General features: G+C 34.1%; 1 protein-coding gene and 1 non-coding gene across 2 annotated transcripts; both read right to left on the minus strand.

Moving 5' to 3' along the window:
* Window positions 1–200: 200 nt before the first annotated feature.
* On the minus strand, window positions 201–1,128 carry LOC142984604 (uncharacterized). Its single transcript, XM_076132343.1, has one exon. The coding sequence runs from the start codon at window positions 1,061–1,063 to the stop codon at window positions 278–280; it is 786 nt and encodes a 261-aa protein (XP_075988458.1). The 5' UTR covers window positions 1,064–1,128; the 3' UTR covers window positions 201–277.
* Window positions 1,129–8,659: 7,531 nt separating this feature from the next.
* On the minus strand, window positions 8,660–8,733 carry TRNAT-AGU (transfer RNA threonine (anticodon AGU)). The gene has a single exon. It is a non-coding gene; the product is annotated as a tRNA-Thr (tRNA).
* Window positions 8,734–19,653: the final 10,920 nt, after the last annotated feature.

A 19,653-nucleotide genomic window follows, 5' to 3' on the forward strand; every position in this document is an offset into this window, starting at 1 on the left:
AAGTTGTTCAAGCCGCCCGAAGGTCTTTGACGTGGCTTAACGACTGTTAGTTAGTATCTACTAGTGTAAGTACGTTTATCAATTGTTTTATTAACATAGAGAACAAGCTCTACTAAGCTTGAAATCAGATTACCTATCTTAAGAAACTGAAAAAATATAATAAAAATCTAATATGCTGGTTTCAAAGAAACACTCTAAAATAAAAAAGAGAAATCCAAACCAATTTATTGACCATTATAATTTACAGACAGATTTAAATTAAAAATGTACTGATATATTACTTCTTCTTCTTATCGCAATCAATATTCTTTTCCCTATTAGGCCTCGGTTTCGGTTTCGGCGGCAAATCTTCTGGGCAAGGAATCCTTTCTCTCATAGCATAGTTCTTACCACACGCATCATTGTAAAACGCAATTGCAAATTTCCCAACATTGTACGAGATATCTCTGAAAATTTCATCCGTTTCTTTGGGAAAGCACAATGCACCGGCAGCTAAAGCTCCCAGGGAACTGAAAAACAGCTTTTTGTATAGATTTCTGCTGCCAGACCCGACGTACAAACCAGCCAATGTCCCGAAAGCCACGACGCCCTTCCTCAATTGTTCATTTTGAGGGTCACGCATATATCTTTTAAATTCCCTCGTCTTTTTACACATAGCTTCGCAAAACTCATTCTTTATAGCTTTAAATTCCTTCTTCATATCATTGTAACTACCAGATATTTTTGTTCTATACTCCTTTACTTTGGGATACAAATATGTTTGTAAAATTTTCACGTTGATATTCGGACATCTTTCTTTTTCGTTCAGATATTCTTTGTAATCGTAGTGTGGGCTTTCGTATACTGAAAGGTCTTTGTATTTCATTGGAGGTGGTTTTTTTGGGGTCGTGTCCTTCTTAGCTGCTTCTACCACAGGGATGAGAGCATCTAATATGACCTTTCTTAGAGCCTCGAAATATATTTGTGCGTGAGCCGTCTCCAGACTTTCCTTTTGAGATTTAGGCCAGTATATTTCGTCGCCATTTTCACCTATAGATTTAACTTCAATAATATCTTTTACCATTTTATTTTTCACTATTTTATTGTGATTGTTGGACTGTTTACAAAAATTTTGACAATTTGATTTGATTGGTTGTTTTTTTTTAAGTTTAATGGCTGTGTGATCATGAGTGATATTGTCTTTGCATAAAGGTATTGTACAAAGTTTTGATATGCTTTAAAAGTCTAGTTTAAAATACTAATGAGGTTTTAAAGTGAGTAAAAACGCTGTATTTATTAACACTAGTATCCATTGTTACTTCTTCCATAAAAGTACCGGTTAGCTTATCAATTAAAATATGAACAGATTAGCGCAGTGGTTAACGTGGATACCTTGCCGCAATAACCGTACCGCGCGTGTAGTCGGTTCCAATCCCACCCGGAACAAATCTTTGTGTGATGATCACTAGTATCTGTTCTAAGCCTGTTAATGTATCTATATAAGTACGTATTTAGAAGTATATAAGTATGTTTATCAGTTATTGGGTTACAGTACAAGCTCTGCTTAGTTTGGAATCAAATGACTGTGTGTGAGTTGTCCTATTTTTTTGTTTCTCATTACTGTCCCAAAGACAAGGGTCTCCTTCCAAACGAGGGGAAGGGGTTAGGCCGAGATTAGATTGGGGACTTAAAATATAAAAAAAACATGCTCTACTGACCACACATAACGACGAGGAAGGAACTGGCTGAATGTAGGAACATCCTACATTCAGCCACAAAGTTACACGGCGCGTACTAGTATAGATTAGATCTTTGCTCCTAGCTCCTAAGTTTTACAATGTAGTTGTTCAGAGTACAATGCAGGCAACACCGCGGGCAAATCTTGTATACAATCGTACGATCAGTGAAAGTATTCTTATGGACTATTGTTTTTACTTGTATGGGTTATCTTAAATTTACGTTGATTTAGAGAGAATGGAAGTGACTTAAGCCGGGTTTCTGAGGCACTTTTAGCGGTAGTTTATCTATTCAGATTGTTATGTTTATAAGAGTTTAAACGCTATTGAATAGATAAACTACCGCTAAATGTACTCCAGAAACCGGGGGCTAGTACTTAAAACGACAATACCTTTTTAGGTAAGGTACTGAATGATTCATTATGATCGCAGCTACATAACTCTTATTTTAGTTTTATTTATTTCAGTTACGAAGAAAGATGTCTACAACTTCAACTCCCTCACTCCGGGCAGTTATACCCGAAGGTGTCAGCTGAGATGTATGAAATAAACCCACGTTTCGTTTGGAACTAGTTAATCCTATGTAATAGGGGGCCAGCTTAATGCCGATCCCTCTGGAACTGCGGGATAAAAATAAACCTATATGTTATTCTGGTTCTTCAGCTACCTACATGCCAATTTTCATCGTAATCGATTTAGTAGTATTTGGGTGTAAGAGTAACAAACATCCATACATGCTCACAAACTTTCGCATTTATAATATTAGTAGGATAAATTAGAAAATACCAATAGTACTTGGCCCGACTCCTGAATTAAGCCTAACACACTACCTACAGCGCAACAGAGGCAGTCATCGTTTTTCACTTCTATACTAATATCATCACGCTACGACCAATAGGAGCAGAGTACCAGTGAAAAATGTTACATAAACGGGAAAATTTTTGACCCAGTCTCTCTTATGTGACGCAAGCGAAGTTGCGCGGGTCAGCTATATTTCATACAAGAAAAGAAAACAAAGACATTTCGTAGCCGTATCTAGTAATTCTATTTCTATGTCCATTGATCATCCAATTGGTCAGGTAGGAACAATAGGCGATTATTTTTACTGTGCATTGTTCAACTTGTTATGACGTCACTGTTCAGTAATACGAGGGATGGACGTGCTATAGACCTGTGGTAGGTTTGATTCTTGAGTCAGATCCTAAGGAGATTGAAGGATGTAAGGTTTGATGTTTGGGTTAGACATGTCATGTTTGAGGTAAAGAAAGTTTTTTAGATTGTGGATGTGGTTTGTCTAGGTTCGGTTTTTATGCAGGACATTCTTTTTTAACCGACATGTTACGACCTCAGCGCTCAGTAGGACGATGGATAGGACTTTGATAAAGCTGTGGTGGGTTTGATTCCTGCGTTAGAACATGTTGATGTTATATATAGTGTTTGGGGAAGAGGAAGTATTTTGGAGTGTGGATGCGGTTAGTCTAGGTTCGGTTTTTGGGCAGGATAGTTTTTTTTGTCTTCCTGTAATGAACTCACTGTTCAGTAGGACGATGGACGTGCTTTGATAAGCCCGTTGTGGGTTTAATTCTTAAGTTGAACATATTGATGGAAGTGTATGGCGTAAAACTTTAGCGAAATAAGTCTTTTATAGTGATATGTTACTAAAATGTGTTCATAAAATATCGCCTACAGCATTAACTTTTTATAATTATTTTTATAACCATCCCTGAAATATTATCTTTCATGATTATCACTCAACAAAGTTTCATGAAAATAGATTTCAGCTGCTCAGTCGTGAAAATGCTACATATAGACAGACAGACAAAACCGCTATCGTATCATAATATCAGTATATATTTTTACACATTATACCTACAAAATAAATAATATCTACAGGATGGTGCCTATTTTATCGGTTCACAAAACTTAGTGACCTGGATAACGCAAGATATTGTGAATTATGACCGTAAAACTGCTATATGAAATAAGATAGTGACTTTATGTAAAAATGTTTTTATTTTTTTACTAAAATTTGCTTCTCTTTTATAGATATGAAAATATTTTCAGTTTATTCAAGGTAGTTAAATGGTTTAGAACTTAATTAATATTTACATATTATTATAACAATCAACTTTTGTTGTGAATTGCAACAAAACATTAACTTTTGCCGAAATTGAAACCGCTTGCCCTACTCGGAAATCTAACCAGTGATTCCCTTATTAATACAGACATCTTGACCTTAAAAAGCATACCCCTTTTTATAAAATTGGTTAAGAATTAAGACCATAGAAAATTATTACGTACATACATAAAATTACGCTTTTTCCCATCAGCGTAGGCAGAGACTAAAAAACTTGCAACGATCCCTACAAACTTCTTTTGCCTTATAAAATATTAGCAAAAATGTTGTCCAAGCGTGAACTGTAACAATATAATACTAGTACTTAACGTCACAATGTAGATGGCAGCACAATTGCACTTTCAGCATTACCCAATGTCAGTGTGATATAGGGTTGACACTTACGACTTTTTAAAATAAATTGTAGTTAATATTTACATTAATGAAATTGGTTTATTTCAAGTTAAAACACACAAAGGTATCTACACCTTTTTATAATTAAAACACAACTGTACTTTAATGTATAAACTTATAATTAATCATACAATTTTATCCAATAAATACTAATACGATAAACTATTATCAGAGCGCTGATATATAAAACTGATGGCTAGCCCCGAGTTTGATTACCGGGATGAGCAAAATACTTTAGGGTTTTCTAATGGAACCAACATGGACTAGGCATTGTCTGCGACTTCACTGGTAATTGCCGGCTAGTTTATAATCTGATCACTTACACCATTTAAATCAGAATATTTTAAACCTTATTTTAATTCATTGTCACATTACGTTTAAGTATAAAGTATTTTTAAGATAAAACTAACACAAAAATACTAGTTTTACCGATATTACTGTCTATATTGAAAACGCAATAATGAAAATTATTTAGTAGTACTTAAATATCTGTATCTTACTTTCTCTACTAAGTTAAGACAAAAGCCTTTGTTAAATCCTAGGCTGTGACAGCCCTAACAATAAATTTGAATATAAATAATACAATTTGTTACAATTTGTCTGTCTGTACTCAGTCGAGTGTAACTTTACCGCGACGTAATGTGTACGGTTTTATTATATTCACTCTATGTTGTGGTAGCGGGTTCGAGTCCCGTGTGAGGTGAAAATATCTGATAGTGCGATGATAGTTTTAAATGGTAGAGTTAATCTGACAGTGAGGTATCTGGTTCGATTCTTGAGTAGTTAAGTGTTGAGTGGTCTATCATCACTGTGTTAGTATCTTAGTAGGGTCACGGGTTTTATTCCCGAGTGAAAAAATGTTCACTAGTTGAATATAGTAGTAAATAATTCAATTTGTCTGTCTGTCTGCACTCAGTCGAGTGTAACTTTACCGCGACGTAATGTGTACAGTTTTATTACATTCACTCTATGTTGTGGTAGCGGGTTCGAGTCCCAAGTGATGTGATGATGGTTTGAATAGTGTTGTTATTAGAGGCAGTGAGTTTGATTCTATGGTTTAGATAGTAGATAGTGAGGTAGCAGGTTCGATTCATGAGTAGTAAAGTGTGGAACGGCAAAGTTATGTCAGTGACTTATTAGAGAGTGACGTGTGTATTGCTAAGTTGGATAGCAATGCTTATTCTCTGTACTATAAATATAATAAAATAAAGAAAATAAATCAGACAATAAGGTTTTTGCAACATTTTAAGTAGTTTCTTACCATGGCTGGTTGAGACGTCCATAGTTAGTTGCGCTCACCGTTCGGTAAACGATCTGTGGGTTAAGCAAACGTTAGCGCGATCATTCAATAGATGGGTGAGGGCATAGTGGTATTTGAAGTGGGCGTCTCCGTGCTTCGGAGGGCACGTAAAAAGTCGGTCCCGGTTGTTGTCAATTAAGATAACAGTCGTAAAGCCACGTCAGAGGCCTTTCGGGCGGCTTGTACAACTTTGACACTAGGTTGACCACTAACCATACGATGTGAGAGAGAGATGGCTGGTCATTTTTTCCACCCAATGGAAAGGCAAATAACAAAAATGACAAGTAACCTCATCCATTAGTTCACCGGATCTTTCAGTAAGTAAGCATGACGTTTTGCCATTACACAGAATATATTTTATACTCGAGTTGATGCCTAAATACCGTGACGAGCTGGCCAGAGAGCTTTTATTTTATTTTGTACTAAGGACATAGGAAGGCCTTACTGTTCTCTAATTGTGGGTAAATCTTTGCCCAGAAGTGAGACACGAGCGTATATACATACATGAGGATGAACGAGGTGATCATGTTCCTCCAACACAAAGGGAGGATCCTCCGACCAGGCGAGGTGATCATGCCTGGTGGGCCTAGGCTGCCCGACTGTTGTAGTCGGGAACTTGTATATATAGTCAATTGCAGTGCAAACTTCGATAGCGCGATTCAGGACTTGTGACGTCAGTTACTATGCGAGTTGGTTGTTGTGCGCTTGTCGCATTAGATGTCGCTATATGTAGCGATCCGCTACATACATATATCACGTATGACAAGATGTATGGATGTGAATGAAGCAAAGGAAGTTTGTAAGGATCGTACCAAGTGGCGTTAACTGGTCTCTGCTCACCCTTATGGAAAGATGGTGTGACTTTAAATACGTATTAGGTCGGAGAAAAAGGTTTTTCGCATTATAGTATGTATGAACTCGTAATAAAATCTTTTTGGCTTCAAGAATCACAAATGAGTACACGATTCATTAGGTTTCTTTCAGTGAGCTCGTGAGGTACCCAAATATCGAGCTTTTTTGTGTAGAGATAAGATTTTATTACAAGTTCATACTATAAAGCCAAAAGAGTTTTCCCCGACCTAATATGTAAAGAAAGAGTACTAAAACGACTTAAGACGAATATGGACAACACTTAACTAAATAAAATTAATAATCTTTTCACCCCAAAACATTTTAACACTCCGTACAAAAAAGTGTCACAAGAAATTATAACAATACTTAAAAGAACAATAAGAACTTATACAACTAAAATAACACAAAAAGCTACTGCATTCACTATTTCTATAGAAGATAATAAATATAAGTGTGAAAAAAGGCGGCCATCTTGGAATCGCAGCTACCTGAGATATTTTTTTTATGAAAGACAACTCCCGCACTAAGAATTGCTCTTGGGTCGGACTTTACAAACATGCAACGGACACAAAGTACAACCAGACTCGAAACAACTGTTTGTGGATCGCAGAAATAATTGTTCCGAGTGAGAATCAAACCTACGACGTCCCGACGTAATGGTAGCGGTGTGGCGACCTTAACCACTGCGCCGCGGAGTCGACACCTTGTTTACTAATTGCAAGATTCAGAGAATAATAAATTAGTTGTTGGAAAGGTAACGAACATTGCTTCCAATTTAGTATCTTTATAATTATCGTGCGTATTATAAATACTAGTAGCTTTAGCAGCATAATTGTATATCTATACTAATATTATAAAGCTGAAGAGTTTGTTTGTTTGTTTGAACGCGCTAATCTCAGGAACTACTGGTCCGATTTGAAAAATTCTTTCACTGTTAGATAGCCCATTTATCGAGGAAGACTATACGTTATATATCATCACGCTACAACCAATAGGAGCAGAGTACCAGTAAAAAATGTTACAAAAACGGGTAAAAATTTCGCCCATTCACTAATGTGACGCAAGCGAAGTTGCGCGGGTCAGCTATTGAGTCCTATCTGGTAATCAATTGCATTGATACCACGGTACAGGCCTAGTATGGCTGTCATTGTTTTAAAAATATTGTAAACATGGACAGAAATATATATATTTTTTATTATAGTTTAAAATACCAAAAGGTTGTCGAGCACTGCTTTTAACTTAGGTACTTCAAAAAAGTAAAGTTCTGTGTTTTACCTGTGCGTTTGTATATCCTCGATTATTTTCAAACATACTAAATCGATTGTTCTTTCAATCTATATTGGTAACGTACTAGTATTATTAAAAACACAATACTTATTTCTAAAATTAATATCAGGAAAATTACTAAAAATGTTACCAATATTGGTTTGGACAAAGTAGCCCGCATGTATCAATAACTTTTAGAGTAATGTATGCAGGAGATTAAAGCAATATGATCTAATAAAATATATTATAATCCGTATAGGGGTGGTGTGGGAAACTACTAATTGTCAGCTCTTCTTACTGACTCTACCTTATAAACTGCTTGTCTGGGTGATAGAGTATGAGACTACTGAGAGATTTAATTCCTAGGTCGGAAAAAGTGCTATAGGTCTTTCTAATCTATACTTATATTATAAAGCTGAAGAGTATAGGCTATATATCATCACGCTACGACCAAAAGGAGCAGAGTAGCAATAAAAAATGTTACAAAAACGAGAAAAAATTTGACTCATTCTCTCTTATGTAACGCAAGCGAAGTTGCGCGAGTCAGCTAGTTTGTATATTACATGTTCATACATACTATAATAATTGTACTATAAAGACTTTTTCCCCGACCTAATATTTTCAATAGTAACCCGCATTTTAGTAAAGTGCCCGGTGTAAAACAATAATGTCGCCTACGATTACATGGGGCTAACATTGTAAATGGCGAAACGCGAGTGTATTTCATACACCTCTCTCTACACCTTCGGGTATAACAGGCGTGATGTTATGTTACTGCTGGATAAGCATTTCCTCCAAAAATGAGGAATGAAGTAATTATGAGTTCACCACGCTTACCAAAAGGGTTGTTAATATTAAGCATCTTTTCAAGAACTTAATAAAAGGATTGTCTAATTAAAGAAATTAAATATATTTATCACTTAAATCAAAAAATTAAAAATCATAGCCAAAAGTACTTACTTTACCATTAAACAAAAATGTCAAAAAGTGTGCACTAGGCCCCGGCGAGATTCGAACTCACGATCTCCTGTTTACTAGACAGGCGCTTTAACCAACTAAGCCACGGCGCCTGCGACACACATGCCAATTTTTGCACACCGTTTCTACCGATAAAAATTACTGTATCAAAATTAGTATAGATGTTTTTGCGTACGAAAGTATCTTTATTAAACACATTACAATGTTTTTTATCAATATTATAACAACCGGTACTATTTCTTTGTATTTTCTCTGAATAAAAACGTTCTTTTTAAAGACAACTCTCGCACTTAGAATTGCTCTTGTGTCGCGGGGACTTTTACAAACATACAAACAACGGGCACAAAGTACAACTAGGCCCGAAATCCGTGGCGCAGTGGTTTAGGTCACCATGCTACTATTGCGTCGGGAGTCGGGTTTGATTCCCACACAGGACAATTATTTGTGCGATCCACAAATAATTGTTTCGGGTCTGGTTGTACTTTGCGTCCGTTGTTTGTATGTTTGTAAAAGTCCCCGCGACACAAGAGAAATTATTAGTGCGGGAGTTGTCTTTTTTAAAAAGAAAGAAAAGAGGGATAAAATTATGTGGCGTTTAAAAAAGTTAACTTTAGCTTATATACTTTACATTATTGTTAAGTTAGGCGTGTAATATAATTTTAACTTAACCACCTATTTATTATTCATAAAAAAAGATTTTGCGATAAAACAGATAACAATTTATAATTTAAACAATAATTATAATCTGCCAACCATCTCAGTGTTGCCAGCATAATAATTATTTGCGCGGGAAGATAAGTACTATTTTATCTCGAATCTTAACCTTGAATATCTTTGATATATAATTATAAGCAATTAAGTCTTATAATAATAAACTATGGAACCTGTCCTTGTTATTTTAATAATAATTTATAAGAATCTTTTTTATAACAACTATTTGAGCGCAAAAGTAAAAGCTAAGTCTTTTGTTAACACACTATAAAAAATATAAACGAAAAAATATTACAACTACTTCAATATATTTCACATACATTACTCGCTTTCCTCAATGAATATACATTCAACATCAAACTAAAACGGCAATGGATAAAACATTAACCGTCACCTTCTAAGAGCATTAAATTTTCTAATATGGAATGCTAAATCATATCAATAACCAATAGATAACAACAAAAACCATTGCATTTTTAGTGCCACAAAATTAAATGACCATCAAACTAAAACAGCAATGGATACTAAATATAACTATCTAAAAACAACATTTTCTTATAAAAAACGCTGAATCATATCAATAACCAATAGATAACAGTAACATCCATTGCGTTTTTTCTACAACAAAATCAAATCACCACCAAACTAAAACACCAATGAATACAATACAGAATAGAGGGCACGTATAAATTTGAATTTAGAATCGTGACTATGAAAGGCGGGTCATAGTGATGACACGAATTAAGCCCAGTTGTTTACTTTTAAAGTGAGTCATTCGAATATCGATTTGAAATTTGTTCTTTTTATGAATACGATAATCGATTATAGAAATTGTTTAGAAGGCCGCCATTTTTAATAAAAGTAAGTATATAATTATGTTTTCTTTGGGGGTAAAGCCATCCTACTAATATCATAAATGCGAAAGTTTCTGATTATGTACGGATGTTTGTTACTCTTTCACGCAAATACTACTGAACCGATTACGATGAAATTTGGTATGCAGCTTTGGTACCCAGAATAACGCATAGGCTACTTTTTATCCCGGAGTTTCTGAATAATCGGGAAGGATTTCCACACGGACGAAGTCGCGGGCGGCCTCTAGTTTTAAATAAAGTCTGTTTTTCTTTGTGAGTAAAGTCTTTGATGTATAAATTAGTTATGGTTATCAGATTCATTATCGTTTAATATAAACCTATCTTTTCTGCCAACTATATTGGAGTCGGCTTCCAGTCTCACCGGATGCAGCTGAATACCAGTGTTTTACATGGAGCGACTGTCTATCTGACCTCCACAACCCAGTTATCTGGGTTATAACACAATAGGTAAATTTCAATAAGACTGGTTGTCAGACTTTCAATCTTCAGACTACTGTTAACGACTGTCAAAGATCTTTAAAAATGACAGCCGGGACCCACAATTAACGTGCCTTCCGAAACACGGAGGAAATCGAAATGTATAATATGGTCACCCATCCATAGAACAACCTCGACAGGTATAGCTTAACTTCAGAGATCGATCTCCGCGACTGTTGTATCTATCTCAGCAAGCGTAGCTTAACCTGAGAGATCGATTCGCTGTTTGTAAGAATCACAATGAACTCTCAATAATTTAATAAAAATAACAAGAAACTCGGTTTAATGTCTTATTCTTATCTCCAGACATCTACATCGTATTTCTGAGCTAAAGTATTAAGAATTTATCGCTAAGAAAACTCAATTAATAGCTTGCAATCCGATCTGAAAGAAAATGTTGAAAGAAAACTGGCCAAGTACGAGTTCGACTTGTGTAAGAAAGGGTTCTGCAATAACTTCTATAAAAAAGAACTGGTCAAGTGCGAGTTGGATTCGGACAAGAAGGGTTCCGTACCATTTTCTGTAAAATACATGCTAAGTGCGAGTCGAGGTCGGACCGCCGGACACAATGGGTTCCGTTCCGTGTCATTTTGTCTATAAATCAACGTGCCGCATCCCAGTAAGACTGGCAAAAGCAGATATTGAAACCAATAATAAAGCACTATACAAATTGTTAATTCCGTATTTGTTGTTATAACGGCAACAGAATAACATTATCTGTGAAAATTTCAACTGTCTATCATCGTTCATGATGTAATGCCTGGTGACGGAAGACGGTTTTTACGGTACGGGACCCTAAAACTAATCTAACAGACTGGCATAGAGTGCCTTGTCTATCAGATAGTTTATCCAACAGTTAACTAGAAGGGTCTTTATTATTTTCTTTTGGTTATATTGTAACGGCCTTTCATAACAACTGATTGTTTGGCCGCCGCAATAATCGTAGCGCCGTCAGTTCGAATCCCACCCAGGAAAAATATTTGTGTGATGAGCACGATTATCTGTTCTGAAACTGGTTGTTAATGTATATATAAGTATGTATTTAGAAGTATATAAGTATGTTTATCAGTTATATGATTACCATAGGACAAGCTCTGCTTAGTTTGTAATCAGATGACCGTGTGTGAGTTGTCCAATAATATTAATTTTTTATCTTTTATAACCTTTGTTTCGCCATTTTTATTCTAATTCTCAGAAACTTTCAATTCTATATCATATGAGTATTTTTAAAGATTATGTATTACAAAGCGAGGGGTATTTCCAAGAAAACTACTTTATATAACAAGTGGATGAAAACAATGATTTCAGAATAAATTCATAAAATAAAAGGCTTAAAAATGCTTTGTAAATATACGCTGATTTAATTAAGTATTTCGAAATAAAAATGCAGCAAATATTTTAAATAATATGTTTTTCTTATAGGTATAAGTAGTTCATACACGCGGCTTCTTTCACGTAGAGCATGGGTAAAGTAATAAAATGTCTAGCCCGCCAGCTATCTCATTGATAACTTTCATGAAAATCGGCTCAGCAGTTTACAAACCTCTTTTGCTTCATCAACATTTATTGTTATATACGAACTAAAGGACCTTCAAAATAACATTTTTTAGATTTGATAAAAATAAACCAGGTTTCAAACTGTAATTATTTCAGACTTTTCAAAAGCTCTTGCCACTGCAACAACGATTATAAGGAAAATACGACACTGCTTTACCTTGAAGAACGAAATAGGTTACTATCGGTTTTTTAATTCATTATTTGCTAAATAGCGGTTATTCTGTGTCGATCACGAAGTCACGGGTTCGATACTCGGGTCAAACAAAGTGTTAATGGTTTACCAATTTCTTTTAGAAAATTGACAGTACGGAGTACTCGTAACCGGCGGTTCTGTATGACAAGATGTATGGATGTGAATGAAGCAAGGGAAGTTTGTAAGGATCGTACCAAGTGGCGTTATTTAGTCTCGGCCTACTCCTATGAGAAAATAAGTAATATTAAGATTAAGTGTAGAATATAAACTTATTCGATAGTAGCGATTTCTAGGCTAAAGTTTAATAAAATACCGATAATGCAATGAAAATTTGTCAAAACGATAATAAATAAATATCATTGGACAATTCATACACGATCTTTTGATTCCAAACTAAGCAGAATTTGTACTATGGTAACCATATAACTGATAAACATACTTATATAATTAAGTACTTCTAAAGACATATATTGTTATTCTTGGTATTAAAACAAAAGAAAGTCTCTTACTCTAATCGTAACACGAACTCGAAAAAGGCCGCCAAATAATTTATGGTAACAACAAAAATATGGCGGCCGTAAACGATATTGAATAGACGTTAATTACGTTTGGAAATGTTATCGCCATTGATAGTATTAGTGCCACAACATTTAACTTAAATGGAACGAAATACGCAGATTCATGGACGTTTCCGAACGGAGGATTTGTTTTTAAATTTTCAAAATGGCGGATACGATGACGCGGGAAAAATATTTTTGTATTTTGTGATTTATGTTGTATAGCTATTTTTACGGGTTATGGATAAGTATTGGTTAGGTTATCAGCCGGAATATTGTCAGTTTCTTACTTAGGTATATTTGCTGTTATTTTTCCTGTTGGTTATTCGATATCTTACTTTCTTTTATTTATAATATCGTATAGTTAGTGGTCAACCTAGTGTGAAAATTGTTGAAGCCGCCCGAAAGGCCTTTGACTTTTTCGAAGTTATGTGTGTATTAGAAATATTCATTAATTGTTCTAACGGTAAAGGAAAACATCGTGATGCCACCTTGCATGCCTGAGAGTTCTATAAAACAGTTCTTGAAGGTATCCAAAGTCCCCAACCCGCAATGGCCCAGCGTGGTGGACTCAAGGCCTAAACCCTCCCTCATTACGGGAGGGGATCCTTGCCCAAGACATTAATAACTTAAATCCCAAAGAGCAACTCGCCGAAATAAAATTAAATTAAACTGTTCCAATGATCCCAAATTTCATTGATATTTAAATCTTTTCGTTATTATACACCTTATATCATAATCATGTCATTATATATTTATTCTTAAAACGTTAAGGCATTTTAAATTTCCACAGACAACTAATAATACATTTAGAATTCCGAATTGGAACGTTTTGAAATCAAATCATTCGTGCATCAATCAATAAATATTTAAATTTCGTAAAACAGTAGCCTATAATAATGTCAACAACTTTTTGTATTTATTTTAACAATAAAATATTTGAAATTAACTGTTTCTCGAAATAAAAGTTTTGATTTGCATACGTATGTATTGTAAAGGTGGTTTCACATTGGTGCTTATAGGAACATCTGTAGTAGTAGTGTTAATTCAATTTTTTACTCGGCTTACCCGGTAGTTTATCTATTCAATAGTGTTTTTTATGAGTTTTAACGTTATTGAATAGATAAGCTACCGCTAAATGTACCTCATAAACCGGGAATTAATGAATTTGATTAATTAAGTTTCACAGAATCATACATGGATCTAACATTGTTAATGGTGAAACGTATTTCACACACGCGTGGTATTTATGTACCATATAAATAATCTTAACTCCCTAGTAAGAGTATGACAATTATTGTAATAAACACAAAAATATCCCTTTTCAATCAATTTCATTCGCAATGATTTGTCTTCAATTTGTATGGTTATTAAGAGCCTTTAAAACCTAGAAATATTATCTAGAGCAGGACTTGGATTCGAAAAAACGTGTAAATATCCTTTTTAAGCGTAAATATGTTGTTACACTACAGTGTACACAGTTTTTTAACCCATTACTGTCCCACTGCAGGGCAAGGGTCTACTCCCAAACGAGGGGGAGGGGTTAGGCTTTGTCTTCACCACGCTGGACAAGGGCGGCTTTGCATGCCCCCAATGCATGCATGCAAAGTTTCATCATGATGTTTTCCTTCACCCATGTAAACATACCTTTATCAAAAAATCTCTACAGTTTACCGCCACCATCATTAAAAAGTTAGCATATTAAAAAACAATTGATACGTTCCTAATTCGAAATCATTTGGAACGTTCAAATAAATTCGTTCCCGCTGGCAAAACGCTAATACTGAATGCGAATTCGAAATATGAAATTTTGTATTTTTTTTTCACGATTTAAGGCCTGTGTGAGGTGCAAAGTTGTTCTTTTCTTTGCCAAACCAATCTGAACTTTATTACTATAATACTAAAGTCGAAAGTCTATTAACACTATCTACTACCAATTGCTACTTCAATACTTTTCTCGTCAATCAAATTTCGACTTTATTTCTAGTGCGATAAAGTTGATAATAATTTTGGCAGAATTAAGACAAAAGTGTGGTGATCTCTCGCCGGACTTGCCCTTAGTCGATTTCGATGTGTAATTTATGTTTGATTCGATTTGATAGTATACGATTTAGGCGATTTTTGTAAATGTACGGTTTTTGTAAAACGGTATAAATGATTCATTCGACATTCAAATATCATTTTGTTTGATGGGTTTACGGTTTCATGGAAATATGTCTGACTTGTAAAACAGTAACAGTTTATGCTGTATCGTATTATTATGACTGTTGCCTTAATAATGGTTCTAGTTCGATTCTCAGGATGGGTAAAATGTTATTGGGCTTTTGGTTCGGCAATAATCCATACTTACTTTAATTGTTAAATGTAGATTAATGCTTGTTTGTTCGTTTGTCACTATGAACGGCTGTACCAACTTAAATAAAAACAAACGAAGGTTCATAAAACAAGTCATTAAGTTAAGTCTTTAAAATATCTGCTCAAGTTCTGTTACTAGAACAGAACTTGAGCAAAACAATGGAATTGAAAACAAACTCTTATTTTAAGTAGGTTAAAAACAAAACTAATAAAGCTTATTTACCACTCCAATTTATCACATAATTTGAACACAATTAACTAACAAATTTGCCACCCATCTTTAAACATTCCTTAGCTACATTCGCTTACCTGTTCACTACAGACTGGTATCTAAACATAATAAATACAACTTTAAAACATGCTGCGGCCATTTTTTTACCGTCCCATCAGCATTCATTAAGAGTTATTATGTTCAGTGCACGGTACAAGGTTCGACTCCCCGCTGTTAGTCGATTTTTTATACGATGCGTAGGTAACTCGACTAAAATGTGATGATTTAATAAATGTTTAATTTTAAAGAAAGAATAAATTTTAGTTTATTATGAGTTAAGGAGTTATTTATTAGTGTTTTTGGTAGAATGGTTAAATTGGTTGTCTTGCTACTGAAGTTAAACTAGGGGTCGCGGATTCGATTCTTGCTGCATATTTTTATGAAACATATTATAATAAGAAAATGTTATTATAGTTGTACATTATGTCCTTCTATTTATTGTTTTAAACATATACGTAAATGAAGGATAGGTATAATTTATTTTAAATTGATAGTCTTTTATAAATGCCGTTGATTTTCTTGACGTTTCAGCACAGATTACACTAGCATCACAAGTTGCCTACTCATAATTAAACACCTACCTACTCTGAACATCATTGTAAAATACATATTATTATTTAACAATATACCTAAATTAATATATCAATCATAATTTACAAAAAATAATCTTTATCATGAACCTCAAAAAAAGAAACTAACTCAAATCAACGACCACCTTTTATTGTAACACGATTAAATTAAAAACACTTCAAAATGGTACTAACCTTTAAAATTAAGAGACCTTTTTAATGTTACAGGGTTATACAATGACTTGCATACTGGGTATTCCGAATGACGTTTGTGTTCGAATTTCAAACCTCCCACAGATTTGCTTTCGTTCCGAAATAAAAAATAAAATGATTTTAAAACGTTATTTTACCATCGCGTAATATTTTATTGTTATTATGAACTTATCGTTCAACAGAAAAAAATATGTGATAAAACCTTGCATACCTGAAAGTTCTTGAAAGAGTGCAAAGATTTAAAGATCAATATTTCGTTTTTATAAAAAATCTCACGCTATCTATAACAAAAAAAGAAATAAGGACAAAAGTTATTACTAATGAAATATTTCCTACTTCGGAATTCTTTAACCTAGATATTATTAGACTTTTATGTTTATAAGAAACCTAGTATATCAGAATTTATTTCCTTTATTATTCTAATACTAGGAAGTATTCATATTATTATGACTTGTAATAAGGTTAACTTACTGCATGTTCGACACGCGACTCCGTTCGGGTGCTTATTTGATATGAATGAGTTTATTTAGACCTTTATTGTCCCACTGCTGGGCAAACGCCTTACCTACATTTTCGGATCACGCCTATTTTTAAAAGACTTTAAAAACGACTGAGTCTTAAAAATGGTTTTAGATATTAGTGACGGACTAATGGCTTTTAGTATAGCTAGAAATTTCAAAACACCTTACAACTTTAAAACGCTCTTTCATTTGCATTGGCTTTTGCATTTATTTTCATAAGAATGATTCTTTTTATAAAGATAAAGGCCTATGTATTCGCAAAATTTCACCAAAACTAATTCAGCCCTAGTGTAACAAACAGATTACTTTTCACACTAATATATATAGCTTATTTGAGTCAAATATGTCCTAAGACGGTATAGTTCTGTAAGTAGGTCAGGAGTAGTTCAATCATTCACTCGGTCACTCATTCGGTCATGCTCATTATTGATAGATCACTGAGTGTATATACTATATACGGGCAAATATTGTGTATAACAAGTTTTGTAGCTTAATCTATTTATTTTGCTTATTCTAAAGGCTATTCACGTCAAAGGTCTTCGGGCGGCTTGAACAACTTTGACACTAGGTTGACCACTAACCATACGATAAGAAGAAGAATACAGGCTATTTCACGAATCTTAATAGATTGCTTTCAGTGGAATATTTGAGTGGGATAAAAAGTTCTTAAGATATAGAGAGCCACTGAGTCAATATTTATCCAAATCGGATTAGCTAGTTTGGATATTAAATAGGAAAAATACTTCTACTTTAATGATTGATGACAAATATGAGTATTAATGAAATAAAATTGCTAACTTCATCGTATTAAATCTATATGCTATTGTTACCTACCTTACTAATTACTTTTATCATACTATAGAAATATGAAGGATTTGATGGTAAAAATAAACAATCTCTAATGTGTGATTTCTTCAAAATCAGCAAATATTTTGTTTAAAGAATATCAAAAATTAAAAAAAAATAATACATCCATACTAATATTATAAAGCTGAAGAGTTTGTTTGTTTGAACGCGCTAATCTCGGGAACTACTGGTCCGATTTGATTCAGTGTTAGATAGCCCATTTATCGAGGAAGGCTATAGGCTATATATCATCACGCTACGACCAATAGGAGCAGAGTACCAGTAAAAAATGTTACATAAACGGGGAAAATTATGATTCTCTTATGTGACGCAAGCGAAGTTGCGCGGGTCAGCTAGTATACAATAAAACACATTATCACATTTAATTTTAAATCCTTACTGGCACGTTTGCTTACAAGCTCGACAACATTCCCTCCCGTATATTTCACCTAATACAGATTAATGAACAAGCAAAGACAAAAATATCGTCATAACCTTACTTTCAAATTTACGAAACCTATTGTTTTAATAACTAGTATGTATGCCTCGCGGCGTCGCTTGCGTTTCTATTAGATTTATTGCGTATACAATCGGTATTAAGATAATTATAATATATTGTTTTGTTGGAGATCAATTGAGTAGGTTATCTGTGGTTCATTTCGCGGGTCGAGATTTTCTGTCAAGAAGTTCTTATAGTCTTTAAAATATAGCTTGATTAGAATGACAGATGTCAAACTGTTTTGACTAAGGTTGTAGAAGTATTGATCAAAATCGACAGCGAAAAAATCGAATCTAAAATAATTATATTCGAGTCGATTATTTTTGAATTAGCTTTTTACGAATTGTTGTTGTGAATCTTATTGTTTAAGCAAATTCGTATAGGACGACCAGCCCTATTTTTAACACCGCACGGAGACCTCTCCTAGTTTAGTATTAATTAGGATCAATTAAATAAAACAATGAAATTAAAGTTAAATAAAATTAATTTATTCAGTTAATGGTGCAATTCTGATGATAGGGATGAAGATGATAGTAATATAGGATGCGCAGTTAATAGTGCGCATCCTAAATCAGTATCATCCTCATCGCTATCATCAGAATCGCTGGAACAATCTTGGAAATTAATTATTAATTCTTGGTCACGAATAGTATCAAAGTGTACTTCGCGATTAACGATTAATCAGATGATTTACTCTTATCTATTGTGTCTCCTCACTAAAATTTTTGCAACATGACGTAGCCTTGTAGAGAGGATGGAAATTATTAGGTTTATTTTTAAGACTAAAGAAAATAGTACTGATTTTTAGTTTAAAGGCTGATTGTATTGAATTATTCTGATTTCTAATTGAGGATCTGTATTTAAAAAATAGTTATAATGCTAGACAAGACAGATTTTTCGTGTTTCAATTTGTAATACTCGTTAGACGTCTCTACAAAGTTGTGTGCTCTGTTTTTCTTAGAACTGTCATTTTAATCAAGCTATATTTTAAAGAGTATAGTGCTTATTGCACAAACTGTGTATCTTGTATCTAAAAAAAATGTACTTATGAATATTAAAAATAAATGATTTTTAAAAATATATATTTTTGGCTAAAACTGTATTCCTTCACTCTCATAGTTTGGTGGGACGGATAACCGACACGACTAGTGAGAGGTCAGGCGCAGGACCGACGGCTTTACGTGCTCTCTCTGCATGGAGGTCTATGACCTCAACTTCCTTATTTCGGGCAATCTCTGAAAAATACTTAACAGAAAGCTCAGAAAAGATTTTTTACCTGACCCAGGATTTGAGCCCGAGACCTCTTGCACAACAGTCACATACTCTACCGACCGGTGAGTGCAACTAGCTATACGTGCCTTATAGGAG

The sequence above is a fragment of the Anticarsia gemmatalis genome, chromosome 27, assembly GCF_050436995.1.
Source record: "Anticarsia gemmatalis isolate Benzon Research Colony breed Stoneville strain chromosome 27, ilAntGemm2 primary, whole genome shotgun sequence".
Classification (NCBI taxonomy): Eukaryota; Metazoa; Arthropoda; class Insecta; order Lepidoptera; family Erebidae; genus Anticarsia; species Anticarsia gemmatalis.

Coding starts and splice junctions, on each gene's coding strand:
- LOC142984604 (XM_076132343.1), bottom strand. CDS start 1,063: ATGGTAAAAGATATTATTGAAGTTAAATCTATAGGTGAAAATGGCGAC.